At 36.4% G+C, this 16,896-nt stretch overlaps 4 protein-coding genes across 5 annotated transcripts; 2 read left to right on the top strand and 2 right to left on the bottom strand.

The window, feature by feature from the left end:
* Positions 1–563: 563 nt before the first annotated feature.
* LOC123864459 lies at positions 564–4,842 on the bottom strand. The gene is made up of 5 exons (XM_045904915.1): positions 4,602–4,842; positions 2,909–3,007; positions 2,092–2,262; positions 1,283–1,412; positions 564–740 (listed from the first exon to the last, which is right to left on the bottom strand). The coding sequence occupies exons 2-5, from the start codon at positions 2,993–2,995 to the stop codon at positions 604–606; spliced, it is 525 nt and encodes a 174-aa protein (XP_045760871.1). The 5' UTR covers positions 2,996–3,007; positions 4,602–4,842; the 3' UTR covers positions 564–603.
* Positions 4,843–5,505: 663 nt separating this feature from the next.
* Positions 5,506–8,803, top strand: LOC123864455 (protein l(2)37Cc). Its single transcript, XM_045904901.1, has 5 exons — positions 5,506–5,649; positions 6,374–6,463; positions 6,830–6,991; positions 7,686–7,867; positions 8,224–8,803. Exons 2-5 carry the CDS (start codon positions 6,376–6,378, stop codon positions 8,614–8,616), a joined length of 825 nt encoding a protein of 274 aa, XP_045760857.1. The 5' UTR covers positions 5,506–5,649; positions 6,374–6,375; the 3' UTR covers positions 8,617–8,803.
* A 1,127-nt stretch (positions 8,804–9,930) lies between these two features.
* Positions 9,931–13,374, bottom strand: LOC123864450 (inactive peptidyl-prolyl cis-trans isomerase shutdown-like). The gene is made up of 4 exons (XM_045904887.1): positions 13,151–13,374; positions 12,707–13,025; positions 11,898–12,097; positions 9,931–11,180 (listed from the first exon to the last, which is right to left on the bottom strand). Exons 1-4 carry the CDS (start codon positions 13,198–13,200, stop codon positions 10,448–10,450), a joined length of 1,302 nt encoding a protein of 433 aa, XP_045760843.1. The 5' UTR covers positions 13,201–13,374; the 3' UTR covers positions 9,931–10,447.
* A 498-nt stretch (positions 13,375–13,872) lies between these two features.
* LOC123865529 lies at positions 13,873–16,626 on the top strand. Of its 2 annotated transcripts, XM_045906619.1 has the most exons (3): positions 13,873–14,118; positions 14,161–14,313; positions 15,312–16,626. In XM_045906619.1, the coding sequence occupies exons 2-3, from the start codon at positions 14,205–14,207 to the stop codon at positions 16,070–16,072; spliced, it is 870 nt and encodes a 289-aa protein (XP_045762575.1). In that variant the 5' UTR covers positions 13,873–14,118; positions 14,161–14,204; the 3' UTR covers positions 16,073–16,626. The 2 variants fall into 2 exon arrangements, with proteins under 2 accessions (XP_045762575.1, XP_045762566.1); XM_045906610.1 differs by having other exon boundaries at positions 13,873–14,313.
* Positions 16,627–16,896: the final 270 nt, after the last annotated feature.

The following is a 16,896-nucleotide window of genomic DNA, read 5'->3' as shown; positions in this document are numbered from 1 at the left end:
CACGACTCGGTCCCGCGGGCGCGCACCTGTGTTCCTGTGCTTCAAAAATGGGAAATATTTAATTTTTTTTATTAGTAATTTGAGTCATTACCAGACCGCAACGTTCATAATCTCACAATGAAAAGATTTAAATTACTTGTATGAGGCAACGGTTCACAATTAAATAATCTTATGGTTAATATTATTATTCCGAATGTATCTCCATCTACCTATGTATATTATGTAGGCAGGCATCCGTGACCCGAGAAATAAATCATTAGAAGAAACGAACGACTTCTAAAATTACAGAAATCTCGATGATAATACCTACTATGAAACTCAATGTCGATAGCATTAATTTCTAGATAGGGCATCTTACACATTATAACTATTAAAAAAACCTAGTAATTATTATTAAACAATAATAAATGCCTTTGGGTAGCCTTTTATCTACACGTAAAAATAAATAACTATTAGTCACTAGTATTTACTTATCGATCAGTGTTTACACATACCGTACCCAAAGTAAATATACTTAGTACCTATACCAAGATGGTATATTTGACACCTATTTGGTGGTGGACGTATCACAAAGGTCCATAGTGAAATTTTTATGTAAATTGCTTATACTATAGTGACGCAGTCCGGAACATCAACTTGTTCTTGAAAGGTCGCCTGTATATCTTCCATTGACAACAACTGCCTCTCTTCTAACTTCACCACCTCGCTGCGCACCAGCACTATGACGTAGCATTGCATTGCTATTAAAAACAACATGTATTTTTATTCATTTCATAATGGTTTTAGAAATAGTCATGGAATATATAAATAATTTCTAGAAGGTATAAGATTCCATACAAAAACTTAGAGGGTTTTCCTTATAGCTGTTATAATATGACTGAACTGTTTTTCATGGTTTAGGTTTTCGAAATCCCGTGGGAACTCTTCGATTTTCCGGGATAAAAAGTAGCCTATGTTATAATCCGGGATACTATATATCTCCATTCCAAATTTCAGCTAAATCCGTCCAGTGGTTTTTGCGTTAAGGAGTAACAAACATACACACACACACACAAACTTTCGCCTTTATAATATTGTGTGATTATCTTATACTTTAATGAACGAAGATACTTTGATTACGAAGAAGCTTTGGTCTAGGGAACTTAGGAGTTTAGAGGATTCTATACATTTTTAACATGGTAAAAACGCAATAAACCCATTTTTTACCCACTTACGTTCGGGAATATTATTTATCCCCATAAACATAACCACATATTAGTTTACATAAATACTAATTGCTTACCTATCGCTACCAAAGCTATGAAAACTTCGACAAACATTTCTCTGGAGAGGAGAAAGGAGGTTGGTATCAAAGCTGCAAGTGCAGTGGCAACTGCATAATAGTTGTACAAACGCAGCATTAAAATATCTTTCTGAAAAAAAATTGTTCAGTTTTATACCCTACCCTGAGGTCTAAGGGGCTTCCAAACAGTCCAAACCTTGAGAAATCCCTAGAAGACAATTTGGGGTTAGAGACCCCCGTTATTTTAATTATGAATAGATATAGGTAGGTATAATGCAGGTAATGTATGTTTTGACGACCTCCCTAGTCCCTGGCATAAGCACTGTGGTCTTATTAGTAGCAGGTTACGGGTTCTATTCCCGGCAGGGGTTTAGAATGTTATAAGTTCTAAATCTCTGGTCTGGCCAAGTGGGAGGCTTCGGCCGTGGCTAGTTACTACCCCACCAGCAATGCCGTGCCGCCACGCGACTTAGAGTTCCGATACGATATCGTGTAGAAATGAAAGGGGTATCGGTTTTATAAAAATTGACATACCCCTTCCAGGCTAACCCGCTTCCATCTTAGACTGCACCACCACCGTCACCATTACCACCATCATCATCTCACCAGGTGAGATTGCAGTCATCAGGTATCTGAAAATTATCTACTTGTTCGCTTTTCATCGTTAATTAGTATTAAAAATTCAGGCTCGCTTCGCTTGCGCTTTTGTTTTAAGTCTCCAAAGAGCTTAGACCACTGCTGATTTATACTCATTTGAACAGTTAAGGTTGAAATCTATAGAGAGCCTTAAATAATGTGAACTGTGTTACCTGATATCCAGCAACAAGAAGCAAGAAATTAAGTATGACTCCCATCCCAAAGATGCTAAACAAAATGGTAGATGTGGTCGCCTCGACCGTGTCCGAAGCACCGTGATATGGCGACGAGCGCTCCAGCTCCGTGGTGATGATCAGACATGTTACCGCGAGGATTGAAAATAACTGAAAGACAGGGGAATAACTCATGGAAACCTATCATCATCAACCGATAAACGTCACAAGCGGGACATAGGTCTCTAGTAGGGATTTCCACCCATCGGTCTTACACCAGCTGAATCCAACGGCTCCAGCGTTTGATGTCGTCTGCCCATCTAGAGGGAGGTCTTCCAACGCTGCGTTTTCCGTGCGAGGTCGCTATTCTAGCACCTTGAGACCCCAAAGTCTATCGGTTTTTCGAAATATGTCGGGGTTCGATCCCGTGCACGCACTCAAACTTATTGACGTTGCGTGGGTTTATGCAATTAGGTACTTATGTAGGTAAATTGGTGAAAGAATATAGTGCAAAAGCCGGTCAAATGCAAGTCGGGCCTCGCTCATGCAGGGTTCCGTACATAATAAAATTATTATTGAACATCATATTTTGAGTGTATGAACAGACAGACGGACAGACAGACAGCAGTGACATTAATAAGGTTCCGTTTTTAGCCTTTGCGCGAACGAAGTCGTGTACAGAAGCTAGTATAAAGCTTTCTATCCCGGCAAATCCAAAAGTTATACACGGGACATCTGAATTCGCGAAGGTCGTGGGAATCAGCTAGGTAGTACCTATAGGTACCTAACTACTAGATATAAATAAGTAAATACGTACTATGTTGATATAGGCAAATAAAATAATGCCCGGTCGCAGCGGCAAGCAGAAACAGCAGTGGTTGACGTCTGGCACTTTCACGTGCATGTTGACTTAGTGCTGAGTGTAAACAAAACATAGTTAAAATAACAACTAGCCGCATCTCGAGGTAAAACAATGACTATGCAACTAGGGGGAGATGGGACATATAATATATAGCATAATATAACCCGCGACAGATTGAGATGGCGATCGGGGTATCAGGCGCAGGGACAACAATTGCGATTGTAATAATGATTGATGATTTTCGGGAATCGACCTGATGGTTCTACTGGAATATGACACATGTCATCTGAATGATCCCCTAAAGGAGCCCCCATCTTGACTATGAATTCCAATCTGCCATGGTGCCTATCATTTTATTGCGCTTTATTACAGTGCATTTTATTGCGCTGCGCAAACAAGACGTCATTCGGTGCATTCAAGAAATTTGGTTTCTTTGACAGTAACGCTAATAGCGTTATAAGGAGCTGTCTACCAACATTGCGTTTTTCCGTGCCGGTTGTCTGTCCAGCACCTTCTGTAATTATAGGTAAGTAGATTCAATGAAGACAATGTGCTAATTCGCCCATACTCCCCTTTTTATAAAGAGGAGCATGTAAAGGCCAAAGGGGTTTAACTGTGCTTATAATAATAGACATCATTAAAAATGTCTAAATAATTGTTATCACCTCGTAGGTAGGTAAATTAAATAACCTTTAGTTGATTCGCATTCTCAGCTGATAAAATACCGTGCAACAGTTCAATGACACTGACGTAGGTTTTAACAACTGTTTTTATCATTATTTTCGTACATACCTATATTTTGCGGTCGGTTATATTACAGTCTCTAAACTAAAATTACAGGTCAAAATCATTGTATCTAACACCTTCACAATGTTCCCCACGGACTTTAGTCATAGTCTGTGGAAGTAGACAGTCAGGAAAAACCCGTGATAACCTAGTGGTTATATGATGTCTGTCTCCTATTCGAGAGATTGGGGGTTTGATCCCGGGTCCACATCCACACCTCAAATTTTTCGGAGTTAGAAGGAAAACATTGCGAGGAAACCTGCATGCCTGAAAGTTCTCCATAATGTTCTCAAAGGTATGTGAATTCCGCCAACTCGCACTGGACTAGCTTGGTAGACTATGATCTAAATCCTTCTCATTTTGAGACGATACCCGTGCTTAGTAGTGGGCTGGCGATGGGTTGATGATGATGATGATAATGATGAGACAGCCACTGAGTAAAATATAGCAAGTAGGAAACTATTATTGTTTGGTTCAATCATTTCTCAACACCCACGTAGAGCATCTTCAGCAATCACTCTCGACTCTAATGACCATTAATAACATTAAACTGTCGTACACTTTACGAGGCTAATGATTTGCTTATTGAAAGTTATTGCATAATTGAGCCACCCGTGCGACCCTCAGCAGACTCGGAGCGATTATCCCCTCAGTGTTTGTTTATTTTTCGTTCAATTACCATCTGGTTCCCGCTAACAGAGTTAGCAGTATGTTTACTGATTTGGGCAATAGAGTACTCAATGGGCAATAGACTCGTTATTTGTATTACCTAGCTACTGGGATGGTGAATTGATTGCACTTTGTTTGGTATTTAATCGAGAAATAAATAAGTAATCAATTAGTCAGAATAGTGATTTCTTACGTAGAAAGATTCCTAGATAGTTTCAGTTGAAATCTGTGACCATCCGTTATTTTGAATTTGCCTTATTAAATTTTACAGTCATCATCAATCGATAGATCGCCCACTCCTAGACTCTTACAACGCCTTCCGTATATGCCACGGTCTTGCGCCGCACCGCCTCGATCCAGCGGCTCCCTGTGAAACCGCCGTTCCAGCTCCTTGGGACTCCAACTTCCATCAGTTCTTCGAACTATGTGCCCCGTCCATTGCCACATTCAGCTTCGCATCCTGTCGGTCACTGTTGGTTACTCTGAGTTTTTTATGGCAGTGTTCTTTACTCTATATGTTCTACGGATCTTTGCTGCTAATGCTTTATTCAAATGAGGCGAAATAAGGAGATGTCTCCTTATTTGAATAAAGCATTGAATTGATTATATCAGTGGATTATAGGTACATAGAAAAACACCAAGCATAGCTTTCTCCATCCCCGCTGAGTAATAATAATTTAACTTTTTAAATGCAATAGATCAAGTATTAGAATTTAAAATTAAAATGCTGCAACAGCTCATAATCATTAAAAATAATCATTAAAATATTTATTTTTAATGACAATGATATTGGGTTAGTTTCTTTTTTTAATGTTGGACATGATTCTAAAGTTACCCGTCACAGTTCTTGGTCATTAGTCTGTGGTTATTTAGTCTATGGGCCTTAAAATAGTGCCATCAAAACATAAATGTATCAAAGTGTCATCTTGTCCAAAAAGCATAAATTACCATTTACAGCACGTGTCCTCTGATCCAATGCCGTATATATACTAAAAAAAACTAGTTTGTACTCCACAGGTACTGTCTTGAAAAACTTGTATCCAGGACAGTTGAATACAAAAAAAAAGATCTACGATAGTCTATGGCTAACTCCTAACCATAGAGTAGGACTAACTTTTTACTCTATTGTTTGTGGTCTTACGTGAGCCGATTTAAATGCCGTATTCGTTTTTCATAGTTTTCGCGTGATAATAAACATAGTTAGACTGTGAAAAAACAAATAAGCACCTAATAATTGTAAGGTAAGCATTTAAGATCATTGTTTTACGCGTAAAAAGAATGGGAAAATGTAATCCCAAATATTTGAGGTTATGTCGAACATTAAAATTAGAAATAAATGTATCCTTCCATGAAATAATAGCTTATCTTTCTGTATTTGTGCTATCTGCTATTAATTTTATTTATTTCATTGCGAATTAACGTAATTAAATAAATTGGTAGGTATCACGAAAAGAAGTGTGAAAATTGTGCAACAAATACCATAAAAATTCCATTTGTTTATAGGCAAAGGTTTATACTGTATGACTATGTAGTATGTACATTGTACTTTTCCTATTGGAAATCAGAAAAGTGGGAAAATCATTTGTGGGAATGAGTGTAATATTTTATAATAAAATTCCAGTCAATATTAGACTTGCCTTTACAAAAGTTTAAAAAATCCATAAGTATGCTCCTGGCAAAAGCATAATATTACACAATCGAAGATTATATAAATGATAAAAAAGCATGGATTTGACTCGCTCCAGCAATGCGCGGGGCTGGAATTGCTTGTATAGTATGGAATATTATTGTAAATTGAACAATTGAAAAGAGCAACCGCCGAGTTTTTGCTGGTTCTTCTCGGTGGGAACAGCTTTCCGAACCAGTGGTAAATTATTTGACGATTCAAAAGCACTTGTAAAAGTTTAGTTGAATAAAAAACTATTCTATTCTATTCTATTGAAAAACATTGTTTTTTTTTTTCAGATATGGCTGCACAGCTTTTCAATCGTGTTGGTCAAGTGGGTCTAGGCGTAGCCCTAGTTGGTGGAGTTGTTAACTCAGCTTTATATAATGGTATTCTTACATAATTATCTAGTTTATCATTGCCAGTTACCTCTAATTTTTTTAGCTTAATATTCCAATTTCCAAGCAAGTTCTCGGGCAAACAGCCAGTCATAATAAAAGAGAGAGATATACCAGCACTGAAAAGGCTACACAACAGCTCTTGAAATAATTATATTTTAGTTTTAGTTACTAACCAATCCCTGTGACATTTCCATGTGGATTTAATGTTATTTAGTGGTGCAGGTCTATGTTACAAAAAAATGTCCATGCTAAATTTCAAGTTTCTGTATACACTGCTTCAGCTGTGCATTATCTGTCATTATGGTACTGTTTCATAGCAGAATGTTTATGACCCATATTTTTTCATGTTTCCAGTGGATGGAGGCCATCGAGCAGTAATATTTGACAGATTTGCTGGTGTCAAAAACTTAGTTGTTGGTGAAGGAACCCACTTCTTCATTCCATGGGTTCAGAAGCCCATTATGTTTGACATCAGATCTAGACCTCGGAATGTGCCTACAGTAACAGGAAGTAAAGGTAAAAAATAATATTTCAGTCACAACTGGTCAAGGATAAAGATAAATAATAAATACATATCCTTTACTTTGGATATGAACTCTATCTTATCTATGAGTAAATTTTGGATGATTTTTGAATACTTGAACCCCTTATTTATTGCTATTTAAATTATTGTGCATTTGTATAGTAAGCTTTTATTTTGTCTGTCTGTTTGTTACCTTTTGATGAGTTAACTGTCTTAGCAAACTTGAAATTGAAAATTATTCCTAGCTTGCATGCTGCAATAGGCTGCTTTTTAACATTGGAAAATATGGTAGTTCCATTAATCTTAATCATCTCAATCCATCACCAACCTATTTGAGCACGGGTTTCCTCTTAAAATGTAAATGCTTTAGGCCATAGTCCACTACTTTGGCTAAGAGCAGATTGGCAGACACACCTTTCTGAACATTATGGAAGACTCTTAGGCATGTAGGTTTTCTCACAATATTTTCCATCATTAATGCAAGTGATTGCTTAAAATGTCGTTATCTCTGATAAGTTAGAGGTTACAAGAGAGAGAGAGAGAGAGAGGAGGCATGCTCAGAATCAAACCCTGGATCTCCCAAATAGGAGGCTGAAGTGTTAACCACTAGGCTATCACCACTGTCTTTCCAATGGAATGGAGGACAATTCCCTGCAATTTTTATGTAGAAAATCTCTTTAATTTCAGATCTTCAAAATGTAAACATCACACTGCGTATCCTGTTCAGACCAGTGCCAGATCAGCTGCCAAGAATCTACACAATCCTTGGTATCGACTATGATGAGAGAGTGCTGCCATCTATCACAGCTGAAGTGCTAAAAGCTGTGGTTGCACAGTTTGATGCTGGAGAACTGATTACACAGAGAGAAGTACATATTATAACCTTTAAAATTTTCACTATACATACCTTTTTGATATAAGAAACCACTGATCAGGATTTTTTAGAACCTTAAATGTGACTAACACTTCATAGTGAAGATATTGCTTCTTCAGGGGGCCCATTCAGACATGTCATTTTTATTAGTTGTTGATAGTGACAATAGAAATACACATTCTGTGAAAATTTCAACTCTACCTATTGTGGTTCACAAAATGCAGCCTGCTGACGGATAGATGGGTGGACTAAGGGACAGGATAGTAGAGGCTTAGTAAAAGGGTCCCGTTGACATCATTCAGTTAAAAAACCTACAAAGATTGCATTAAATAATATTCTTTTTTATTACAGATTGTTTCACAAAAGGTTAGCGAGGGCTTGACTGAAAGAGCTGGCCAGTTTGGATTAATATTAGATGACATTTCAATCACACATTTAACTTTCGGCAAGGAATTCACGCAAGCTGTTGAATTAAAACAAGTGGCACAGCAGGATGCTGAAAAGGCTAGATTCCTTGTAGAAAAGGCTGAACAACAGAAGAAAGCTGCCATTATTACTGCCGAGGGTGATGCCCAAGCAGCTGTGCTGCTCGCAAAATCGTTCGGAGCAGCCGGTGAAGGTCTGGTGGAGCTGAGACGTATTGAGGCCGCGGAAGACATTGCATACCAGCTATCGAAATCACGAAATGTAACTTACCTTCCCCAAGGCCAAAATGTTCTCTTAAACCTTCCAACACAAAACTGATGCCCCTAAGATATAAATTATAATATGTATGTGTAATTATTGATGGTAGATTTAAAATAAGATAATGATTAATATTAATGTGCATTTGGTGAATGTTGCATTTTGAAGACTATTGGTAATATTGTTCCAACAAAATTGTAGTCAGATTAGCTTTATAACATTATGCAATAAACTTTGCATTGTTAAATTTGCGTTTTTCTTTACCTACCAATGAATAATCATACAGGTAGGTACACTCTTGCAATGCCACTGCAAGAGGCTCTTGGTCAACCTATCCCAATCCTGCGCGGTAGAAATCGTCTCATCGTTGAACCCACTTCCTCGATATTTGCGCATTTAGCAAAGTTTGTTTGCAAATCACTATTCCTACTTAGAATTCGTATTAATGATTGAAAATGTTAATTTCAAGTGCTTAATGTTTTCAAGTTTTCCAAAAATAATACCTAGATAGAGAATTATACTTATAACGTCCATTTGAAAGGTTTCACTGGCCTAAGTACCTAAAATTTAGGGAATTTTATCTTGAAGCCTATTTTCCACTTTCAGCTTAGTTAAACTTGTTGATGTCATATCAGAATCTTGAATAAATGAAGCATTCTAAAGTTGATTTCAAACTACGATATAATATAATATATAAATATCGCTCACCCTACTTTTAAATGTCACTGGTCACACTTAGATGTAATATAAGTATCACACTTAGATGTAATTAACAGGGCTCTCTCCGTCACTCGTTTTATACCATTTCATACAATCGTAGTTCCAATTTCATTTGAATATTAAGCAACCAACGTCCATGAAATTTTACAGACATATTCTAAAAACTAATATCTGTGTCTGTGGTGTTTTAAATTTTTCTAAAAATATGTAGTTTTAAAATTACAGGGGCTCAAAGATTTGTATGAAAATTTTAAGACCGCGTAACTTTGAAACCGAATATTTTAACAGAAATCTGGAAAACCACAGACATAGATATTAGTTTCTAGAATATGTCTGCAAAATTTCATGGACTTTGGTTGCTTAGTATTCAAATGAAATTGGAACTACGATTGTATGAAATGGTATGAAACGAGTGACGGAGAGAGCCCTCTTAAGTATTACATCTAACTTCTAAGTGTGAACAGTGATATTTAAAAGTAGGGTGAGCGATATTTATATAATGTATATTATTTATATTTCCGTAGTTTGAAGGTAACTTAAAGTGATAGGTCATAATATTATAGAAATGAGTACAAAACAAAAACTCGTCTTGATTTTTATTGTACACAAATATTAATAGTCAAAGAAAACAAAATTATTAAAAAAACTGACACCCAAAACCACTTAAAAAACAAAAATTATTTTTTACTTTGTAATGGAAGTCAGTTTTTTTTGGAGCTTTTTAGTGTAAGTAGTCATTGCTGGGTACCTAACATATTATCTGAACAGCAAAATTTTCCAAATCCACAGAGCTTAGGAGTTCAGTACCTTGCAGCATCAGAATTAAAGAATTGGGACTTAGAATTTAGTAACTCAACTCTATGCTTTGGCATTTACAATATCATTTCACCAGGAACAGTTCCTGAATCTCTTTGTCTTAGCAGTACTATACCCTGCATCATCAGTTTGAGAAGCTGTTGCTTGATACCTAAAATATTAATTCAATGTCAGAAATTCCCGAATCTCCATGGCTTAGGTCAGTACCTTTCAGCATCAGGATTACAGAGTAGGGATCCGAAGTTCAATATATTATTCTATTCTCAGTTCATAAATCAAAAAATTCATGTACATAAATTAAAAAAAAAAATAGGCTGAAATGGGTCCACCTCCTTTTCGGAAGTCGGTTAAAAAGTTATGTGAACAACTCTTCATTGGATTCTAAATCATTTTCATGTTTATCTAGTAAATAATCTTTCTGTATTTTATTACAAAACAAATTTTCCCTGAGACAAGCTTCTTTTATATACTCCATTTCTGCTGTATTTAGATTTCCTGGCAAAGTCAGTTTACATATATTAACATTCTCTTTAAAGCTTTTTATCAAGTTATCTACCTCAGTTTTGAACTCATCAGTAATTACATGAGGCATAGAGTCCATCATTCTACTTGCTACTAGACTGGTTTGACTGTAAGAGTCTTTTAATCTATTGATTAATGCCATTTCTTCTAACAGTTCTTCATTACTTGGATTAAGTTTCAAAGCTCTTTTAAGTCTCCTTTGGGCTTCATCAAATTGGCCAATCATTCTAAGTGCCTTGGCATTCTGGAAGAGAACTTTTGGATTATTCCAAAGACTATTCAACCTATTCAGTTCATTACATGCTATGCATGCTTTCAATGGTTGTTTAGTTTTGTTGTAGCTTATTGCTAAATTGATATATAACTTTATCAATAGTTTAACTTGTTTGTTTTCCTCCGCCTCATCAGCGAGTCTACATTTATGGAGCATGTTGACACTTTTATTAAACAGCTTTATTGCAGCTGGATAATTTTTCGTTTTAAATAATGTTGCACCTGAGCTGTATAACATTGTTGCCTTCTTGCGAACTCTGTCAAACATGTTAGGTTCCTTAAAATCAATTTCCCTGAAATCACAATTCAGTTGTACAAAAAATACATAAACACAGTTCAAAATTTAATAATTTTATTTTTAGTTCCACTAAAAAAACAATAGAATCTATATCTTGCGATTATTCTAAATATTGAAATGAATAATCAATGTCTTTAATATTTTAATACTAAGACATCAGACTCCTAATCAGGGATATGGGTTCAAGACCAGACGCACACCTTGTAACTTTTCAGTTAGTACATTTTAAGCAATCAAATATGCTGTGCATGCTATCAAATGTGCTTTGACGTGAAGGAAAACATTGTAATGAAATATGCATGCCTGAAAGTTCTCCACAATGTTATCAAAGGAGTGCAAAGTCAGCCAATATGCACTTGGACAGCATAATTATTGAACTATGTCTTAAATCTTCCTCATTTTGTGAGGTGATCAGTGACAAATAATGGGCTGGTGATAGATTGAAATGGTAATGATGATTATACTATTATGCCCGCGCCTTCATCCACTTAGACTACATATATCCCTATTTTATCCCCTTAGGGGTAGAATTTAAAAAAATCCTTTCTTAATATGTAAAATAGCTATCTTCATGCCAAATTTCAGCCTGATCCGTCCAGTACGCAAAGCCAAAAGGAAGGGTTATGATTTTAGCAGTCTGTGTATGTATATAGGTTTGCATATTAAGATATATACAAGAATTGTTTTTTTATATGAATAAGGCTTAGCTTACCCATCTTTTGGATTAATAATGCTTTTTATTAATTGTACATAGAAGATGCAATCTGATTCTGGTTTTATCCGTGGTGGGACCCCCAATTTTCCATACATAACATGATAGGATAACAGGAACACTGCCAGTTCACCTACTAACATAGATTCTATGGCCATTTGAAGGCCTGGTAATAAACCATTTTCACTGAGATTTACTACCTGAAAAAAAAAGAAAATTGATGTTTTACTTAAAGGCTAACACATCACACAGGAATAAAATTGACATTTGTGTGTGTGTGTGTTTGTTGTAAAAGTATTTTTAACCCCCAACCCAAAAAGAGGGGTGTTATAAGTTTGACGTGTGTATCTGTGTATCTGTCTGTGGCATCGTAGCGCCTAAACGAATGAACCGATTTTAATTTAGTTTTTTTTGTTTGAAAGGTGGCTTGATCGAGAGTGTTCTTAGCTATAATCCAAAAAAATTGGTTCAGCCGTTTAAGAGTTATCAGCTCTTTTCTAGTTTTCTTGTAGAAAAGAAGGTTAGATAACCGTTAGGTTCTTAATATTATGTCAATTGACAAATGTAGAGCTGTCAAGATGGACGTTGCCTAAATACATAATTATTTATTTGAAAATGATGTTTTGGAAAACTCAGATACTTTAGATAGTAGGCGCGGAGTAGTCCAAGAAAATCAGTTCAGCCGTTTGAAAGTTATCAGGTCTTTTCGGTCTTTTCTAGTTACTGTAACCTTCACTTGTCGGGGGTGTTATAAATTTTTAATTTACACTTGTATTATTTACTTATGAAAATGAATATGCCATTCTTACCAAGGGTTTATTAGATTTTGTGAAGTAAAATGGCTCTAGTTCATTTTCCCAATATCCTGTAAAAGCCACAGAAACTGTGCATTCTTTATTTAAGGACACCCCTCCGCCTTCCTCTAAAATCTTTTTTTTTACATAACCCTTATCATCTAAAGGTTTAAAATGTTTAGAAAATTCTTCGAAACATTTCACTGGTTCTCCGATATAATCAGATCTAATATTCTTCAAGACGCACGATTCGCTGTTCTCTAATTCTTCCTCATAATCTAGATCTTCATACTCTTCATTGATATGCAATATTGAGCCAGTTGTGCATAGTTGCCTGTAAAATCAGATAAGAGATGGTTAGGTACCTACCTATAATTTTATTCTATTTTAAAGCCAAATGTTGTTTATTTGTAAATTATTATTAGTGTTTTGAACACTTGGTAAAATTATAACACAAACCCCAAATCCAAGCCATGTTCTAATGCAATCTTAGGAACATTCGAATTCATCTTTAAAATTCTTAATAAAGTTAGGCAATGCTGCGGCTATTAATAAGATGCTTTTTGTAATTAATAATTTGGAAACGAAAGGTGCAAGTATCAGTAAACTTTTTCGTCTCAAATAATCACAAAAAACGTGGGTACTGGGTTGTTTTGACTTTTGACCATTTGAAAAGTAAAACGTCAATGGTCAATGTCAATTGTCATTTATCATGACCAAACAGCGTTGTCAGTATATTTACAAAATCCTTACAAAATCTACGTTCCATCATCCATGCAGATTATTAAAAATTCCTTTCAAAACTTATCTCCGATATAATTATTACGAAGAAATTAGCTATAGTATCGACTAATTCTGACACATTAGTCGATACTGCAGCTAATTTCTTAAACTGAACCCTTTCAAGTAAAGATTTTTATATAAACCTGTGAGGATGATAGTTACTGCCATTGTCGCAATTGAAAATGCCGCCTACGTTGTCGTATTAGTTTAAAAAATGCGAAAAAACCAAATTAAATTTGAATTTCGCGGGCAGGCCCGTCGCTTCCACCTTGAGTGCAAGTCGGTCTCGCACACAGAGGGGGTTCCGTAATATCTTACAAAATAATATAACACTACGTACATGGACTATGTAGTTTTTAATTTGCATAGCGGTCCTTTCGAAATTCGCCATCTTGGTTTAGAGCCTGTCCAGAAAGCGCGATTTGCGCGCGTGTCAACTCGCGCGTAAGCACTCGCGCGTTCTCGAGATACTAGAGCTACATACATCCCGTGCAGATGCCCTCGCGCGTTACCTCACACGCGCGTAAAACGCTTGCAATGAGCGGGACTCTCGACTCGCGCGTTTTACGCGCGTGTGCCGCGCATATCGAGATACTTCGGCGCCATTGCTGCGTCCAGTACTACGCGCGTGTCCGTGGCGAGTGGACGTATTCGGTTCAAAATGGAGCGTGATAACTTTGACACAGAACTTTTTATCGACGAAATTGAGAAAAGGGTAGCTATATGGGATATGGAATCATCAGATTATTCTAATAGAATCATTAAACGTAGGAACTGGGAAGAAATAGTAGAAATTTTTTGTGAAGCTGGTGATTCCGAGGAGAAAAAAAAAACTTTAGGTAAGTAAATAATACTTTATTAAATAATATTATTCCTTGCATAGATTTTACAGTAATAAGCTATATCATTTTATCTTGCCAAGGGAGTTTGTCTTCGTTAGCAAAATAATCAGCAAATCTATCTCTTACATTCAATGATCTCGCATTAGGCCTCACTGCCTCAGTGTTCAAATTAATCAGAGATGTTTCGTAGAGAGTGTGATCATACCTGTAGCCATCCCTTAACCTTACGTAGTTATGGAGAACACAACAAGCCTTAATGATGTTTTCTGCAAATTTTATGTCCACATTCAACGGTCTATGAAATATTCTCCATTTATTTACCAAGATGCCAAAGCAACATTCAATGTAGCGCCGGGCCCTGGATAAGCGATAGTTGAAAATTCTTTTTTTGGTTGTTAGAGATTTACCGCAATAAGGGCGCATTATATTTTCAGACAGACTAAACGCCTCATCTCCTACTATGACATGAGGTAAGGGGGTTGTATCTGTTTGCGATATTGGCTTTGGATCTGGGATATCTAAAGTTTTCTCGACAAGTTTTTTATATAAAATAGAGTCTTTAAAAATTGTGGAGTCATTACTTTTTCCATATGCGCCTATGTCCACTGCAATAAAACAATAATTTGCATCGCATACGGCCAACAAAACAGTTGAAAAATAACTCTTATAGTTATAAAAAAGAGATCCAGAATCGTTAGGTTTTATAATACGGATATGCTTGCCGTCAATGGCGCCGATGCAATTTGGAAAATTTGTGTATTTTTGAAATTGTTTCGAAATTTCTTCCTATTCAGCTTTCGTTGGTTCTCTCATTACTATATTTTGCAGTTTGTTCCATATGACGTAACAGGTTTTCTGTACTATTTCGATAACTGTAGACTTTCCTAATCTGTAGGCATAATGCAGGTCCGCAAAATAACATCCTGTAGCCAAATATCTGAAAAAAAAGTTACATAAGAATTATTATTTTATTCCAATCTTTTTATTGTTTACAGGTACTTTATTGCAGAAGAAGTGGAAAGGGTTGCGTGATGGCTTTGTAAGAGAAATGAAGAAGAAGAAAACCACACCGTCTGGATCAGGAGCCTCCAGCAAAGCCAAATATATTTATTTTGAACGTTTGATGTTCCTCGAAAGATCGACACGGAATAAAATAACTGAGAGTAATATCAACACCGCGTCTGTTGCAGTTGAAGAACAGGAGTTTTCGGGCGATGGGGAAGATGTAATGAGACCTCCACGTAGTCAGGCGAAAAAGAAGAAAAAACTAAATGCAGCCGACGAAGAATTTCTTTCCATCATAAAAACAAATTTAGCATCTGGAAATCAGCCACAGACATTAAACCAAACGGAGTCAGATGATGACAAACTATTTTGTTTGTCCTTACACAAAGAGCTTCTTAAAGTACCAGAGGAACACAGACTTCAAACAAAAATTGAATTAATGAAAGTACTTCAAGCTCAACAAGTACTGTGCCTTAAACCTGCAGCTGCTCGTTCCGACTACCAACCTTCGTCACAATATCATTACCAAACAGGAATGACTCAACGTGGACAGAGAGATTATTTTGGAGAAACAGGGTATACCGCAACAGACCCTTCAACATCTTCGTTTCCACCTGCAACCTTTTCGACTTACAATCGAGGTTATTGTACTGCTTCACGACCACCAATGACGTCTAGCTACAAAACCCCATCACCGGCATCTACACAAGATTCCAATGAATCTGAATTAATGGAACTTTACGATAATTAAATTCAATATTAAGTACCTACCTATATAAGAATGATTCCTAATTTTTGTTAATTTTGTTCAAATTCTTTATTTTTGTTAATTAGGTCTTAGTTTATACTTACTAAAGCTATAAAAAATATTACCTCAAAGTAATCACGAGTTTTTCTTCTGCAGAAACAGTATCCCGTACCACATAATTTTGACAAGGAGTCAAATCTTCTTTGATAATTTCTAGTAAATCATCAAACGATGCTACTGACATCCGAAAGTAGTTGAAAAACTTTTCACTATATTCTCTGAGTTTTGGGTATAAAGTTATAAACATACTATGCGTCATTCTGTCGCGTAGAATGGGATGCACGTTAAATCGTCGACTTTCTCTTCGTTTACGACGTCTCCATCGACGGTATGCAAGCCACAACAGAACCGCTTTATCCGAGTCCATGTTTATAACTGGCCTAAAGCCGTCTCATCACATGCGCGCGTGAAACGCGAGTGATTTCGCCGCATCTGGACGCAATACAAATCAAAACGCGCGAGTGGACACGCGCGCAAATCGCGCTTTCTGGACAGGCTCTTATTTTTTATTGTTTTATCCATGTTTTATCAATCAACACAGATTACAGAAATAGGTACACACTGTTTCAACTCTGTCCTTTTTGGGGCATGAAACGGGCCTGCCCGCGAAATTCAAATTTAATTTGGTTTTTCGCAATTTGTAAACTAATACGACAACGTAGGCTTATGGTTTTGTACTTGCGACAATGGAAGTATCATTTTCACAGGCTTATATAAAAATCTTTACTTAAAAGGTCCACTTTTAACTGGACCCTGTTGTTGTATTA

This window comes from Maniola jurtina, chromosome 1 (assembly GCF_905333055.1).
Source record: "Maniola jurtina chromosome 1, ilManJurt1.1, whole genome shotgun sequence".
Lineage (NCBI taxonomy): Eukaryota > Metazoa > Arthropoda > Insecta > Lepidoptera > Nymphalidae > Maniola > Maniola jurtina.
The sequence above is the reverse complement of the archived record's forward strand: the minus strand, read 5'-3'. Positions and strand labels throughout refer to the sequence as shown.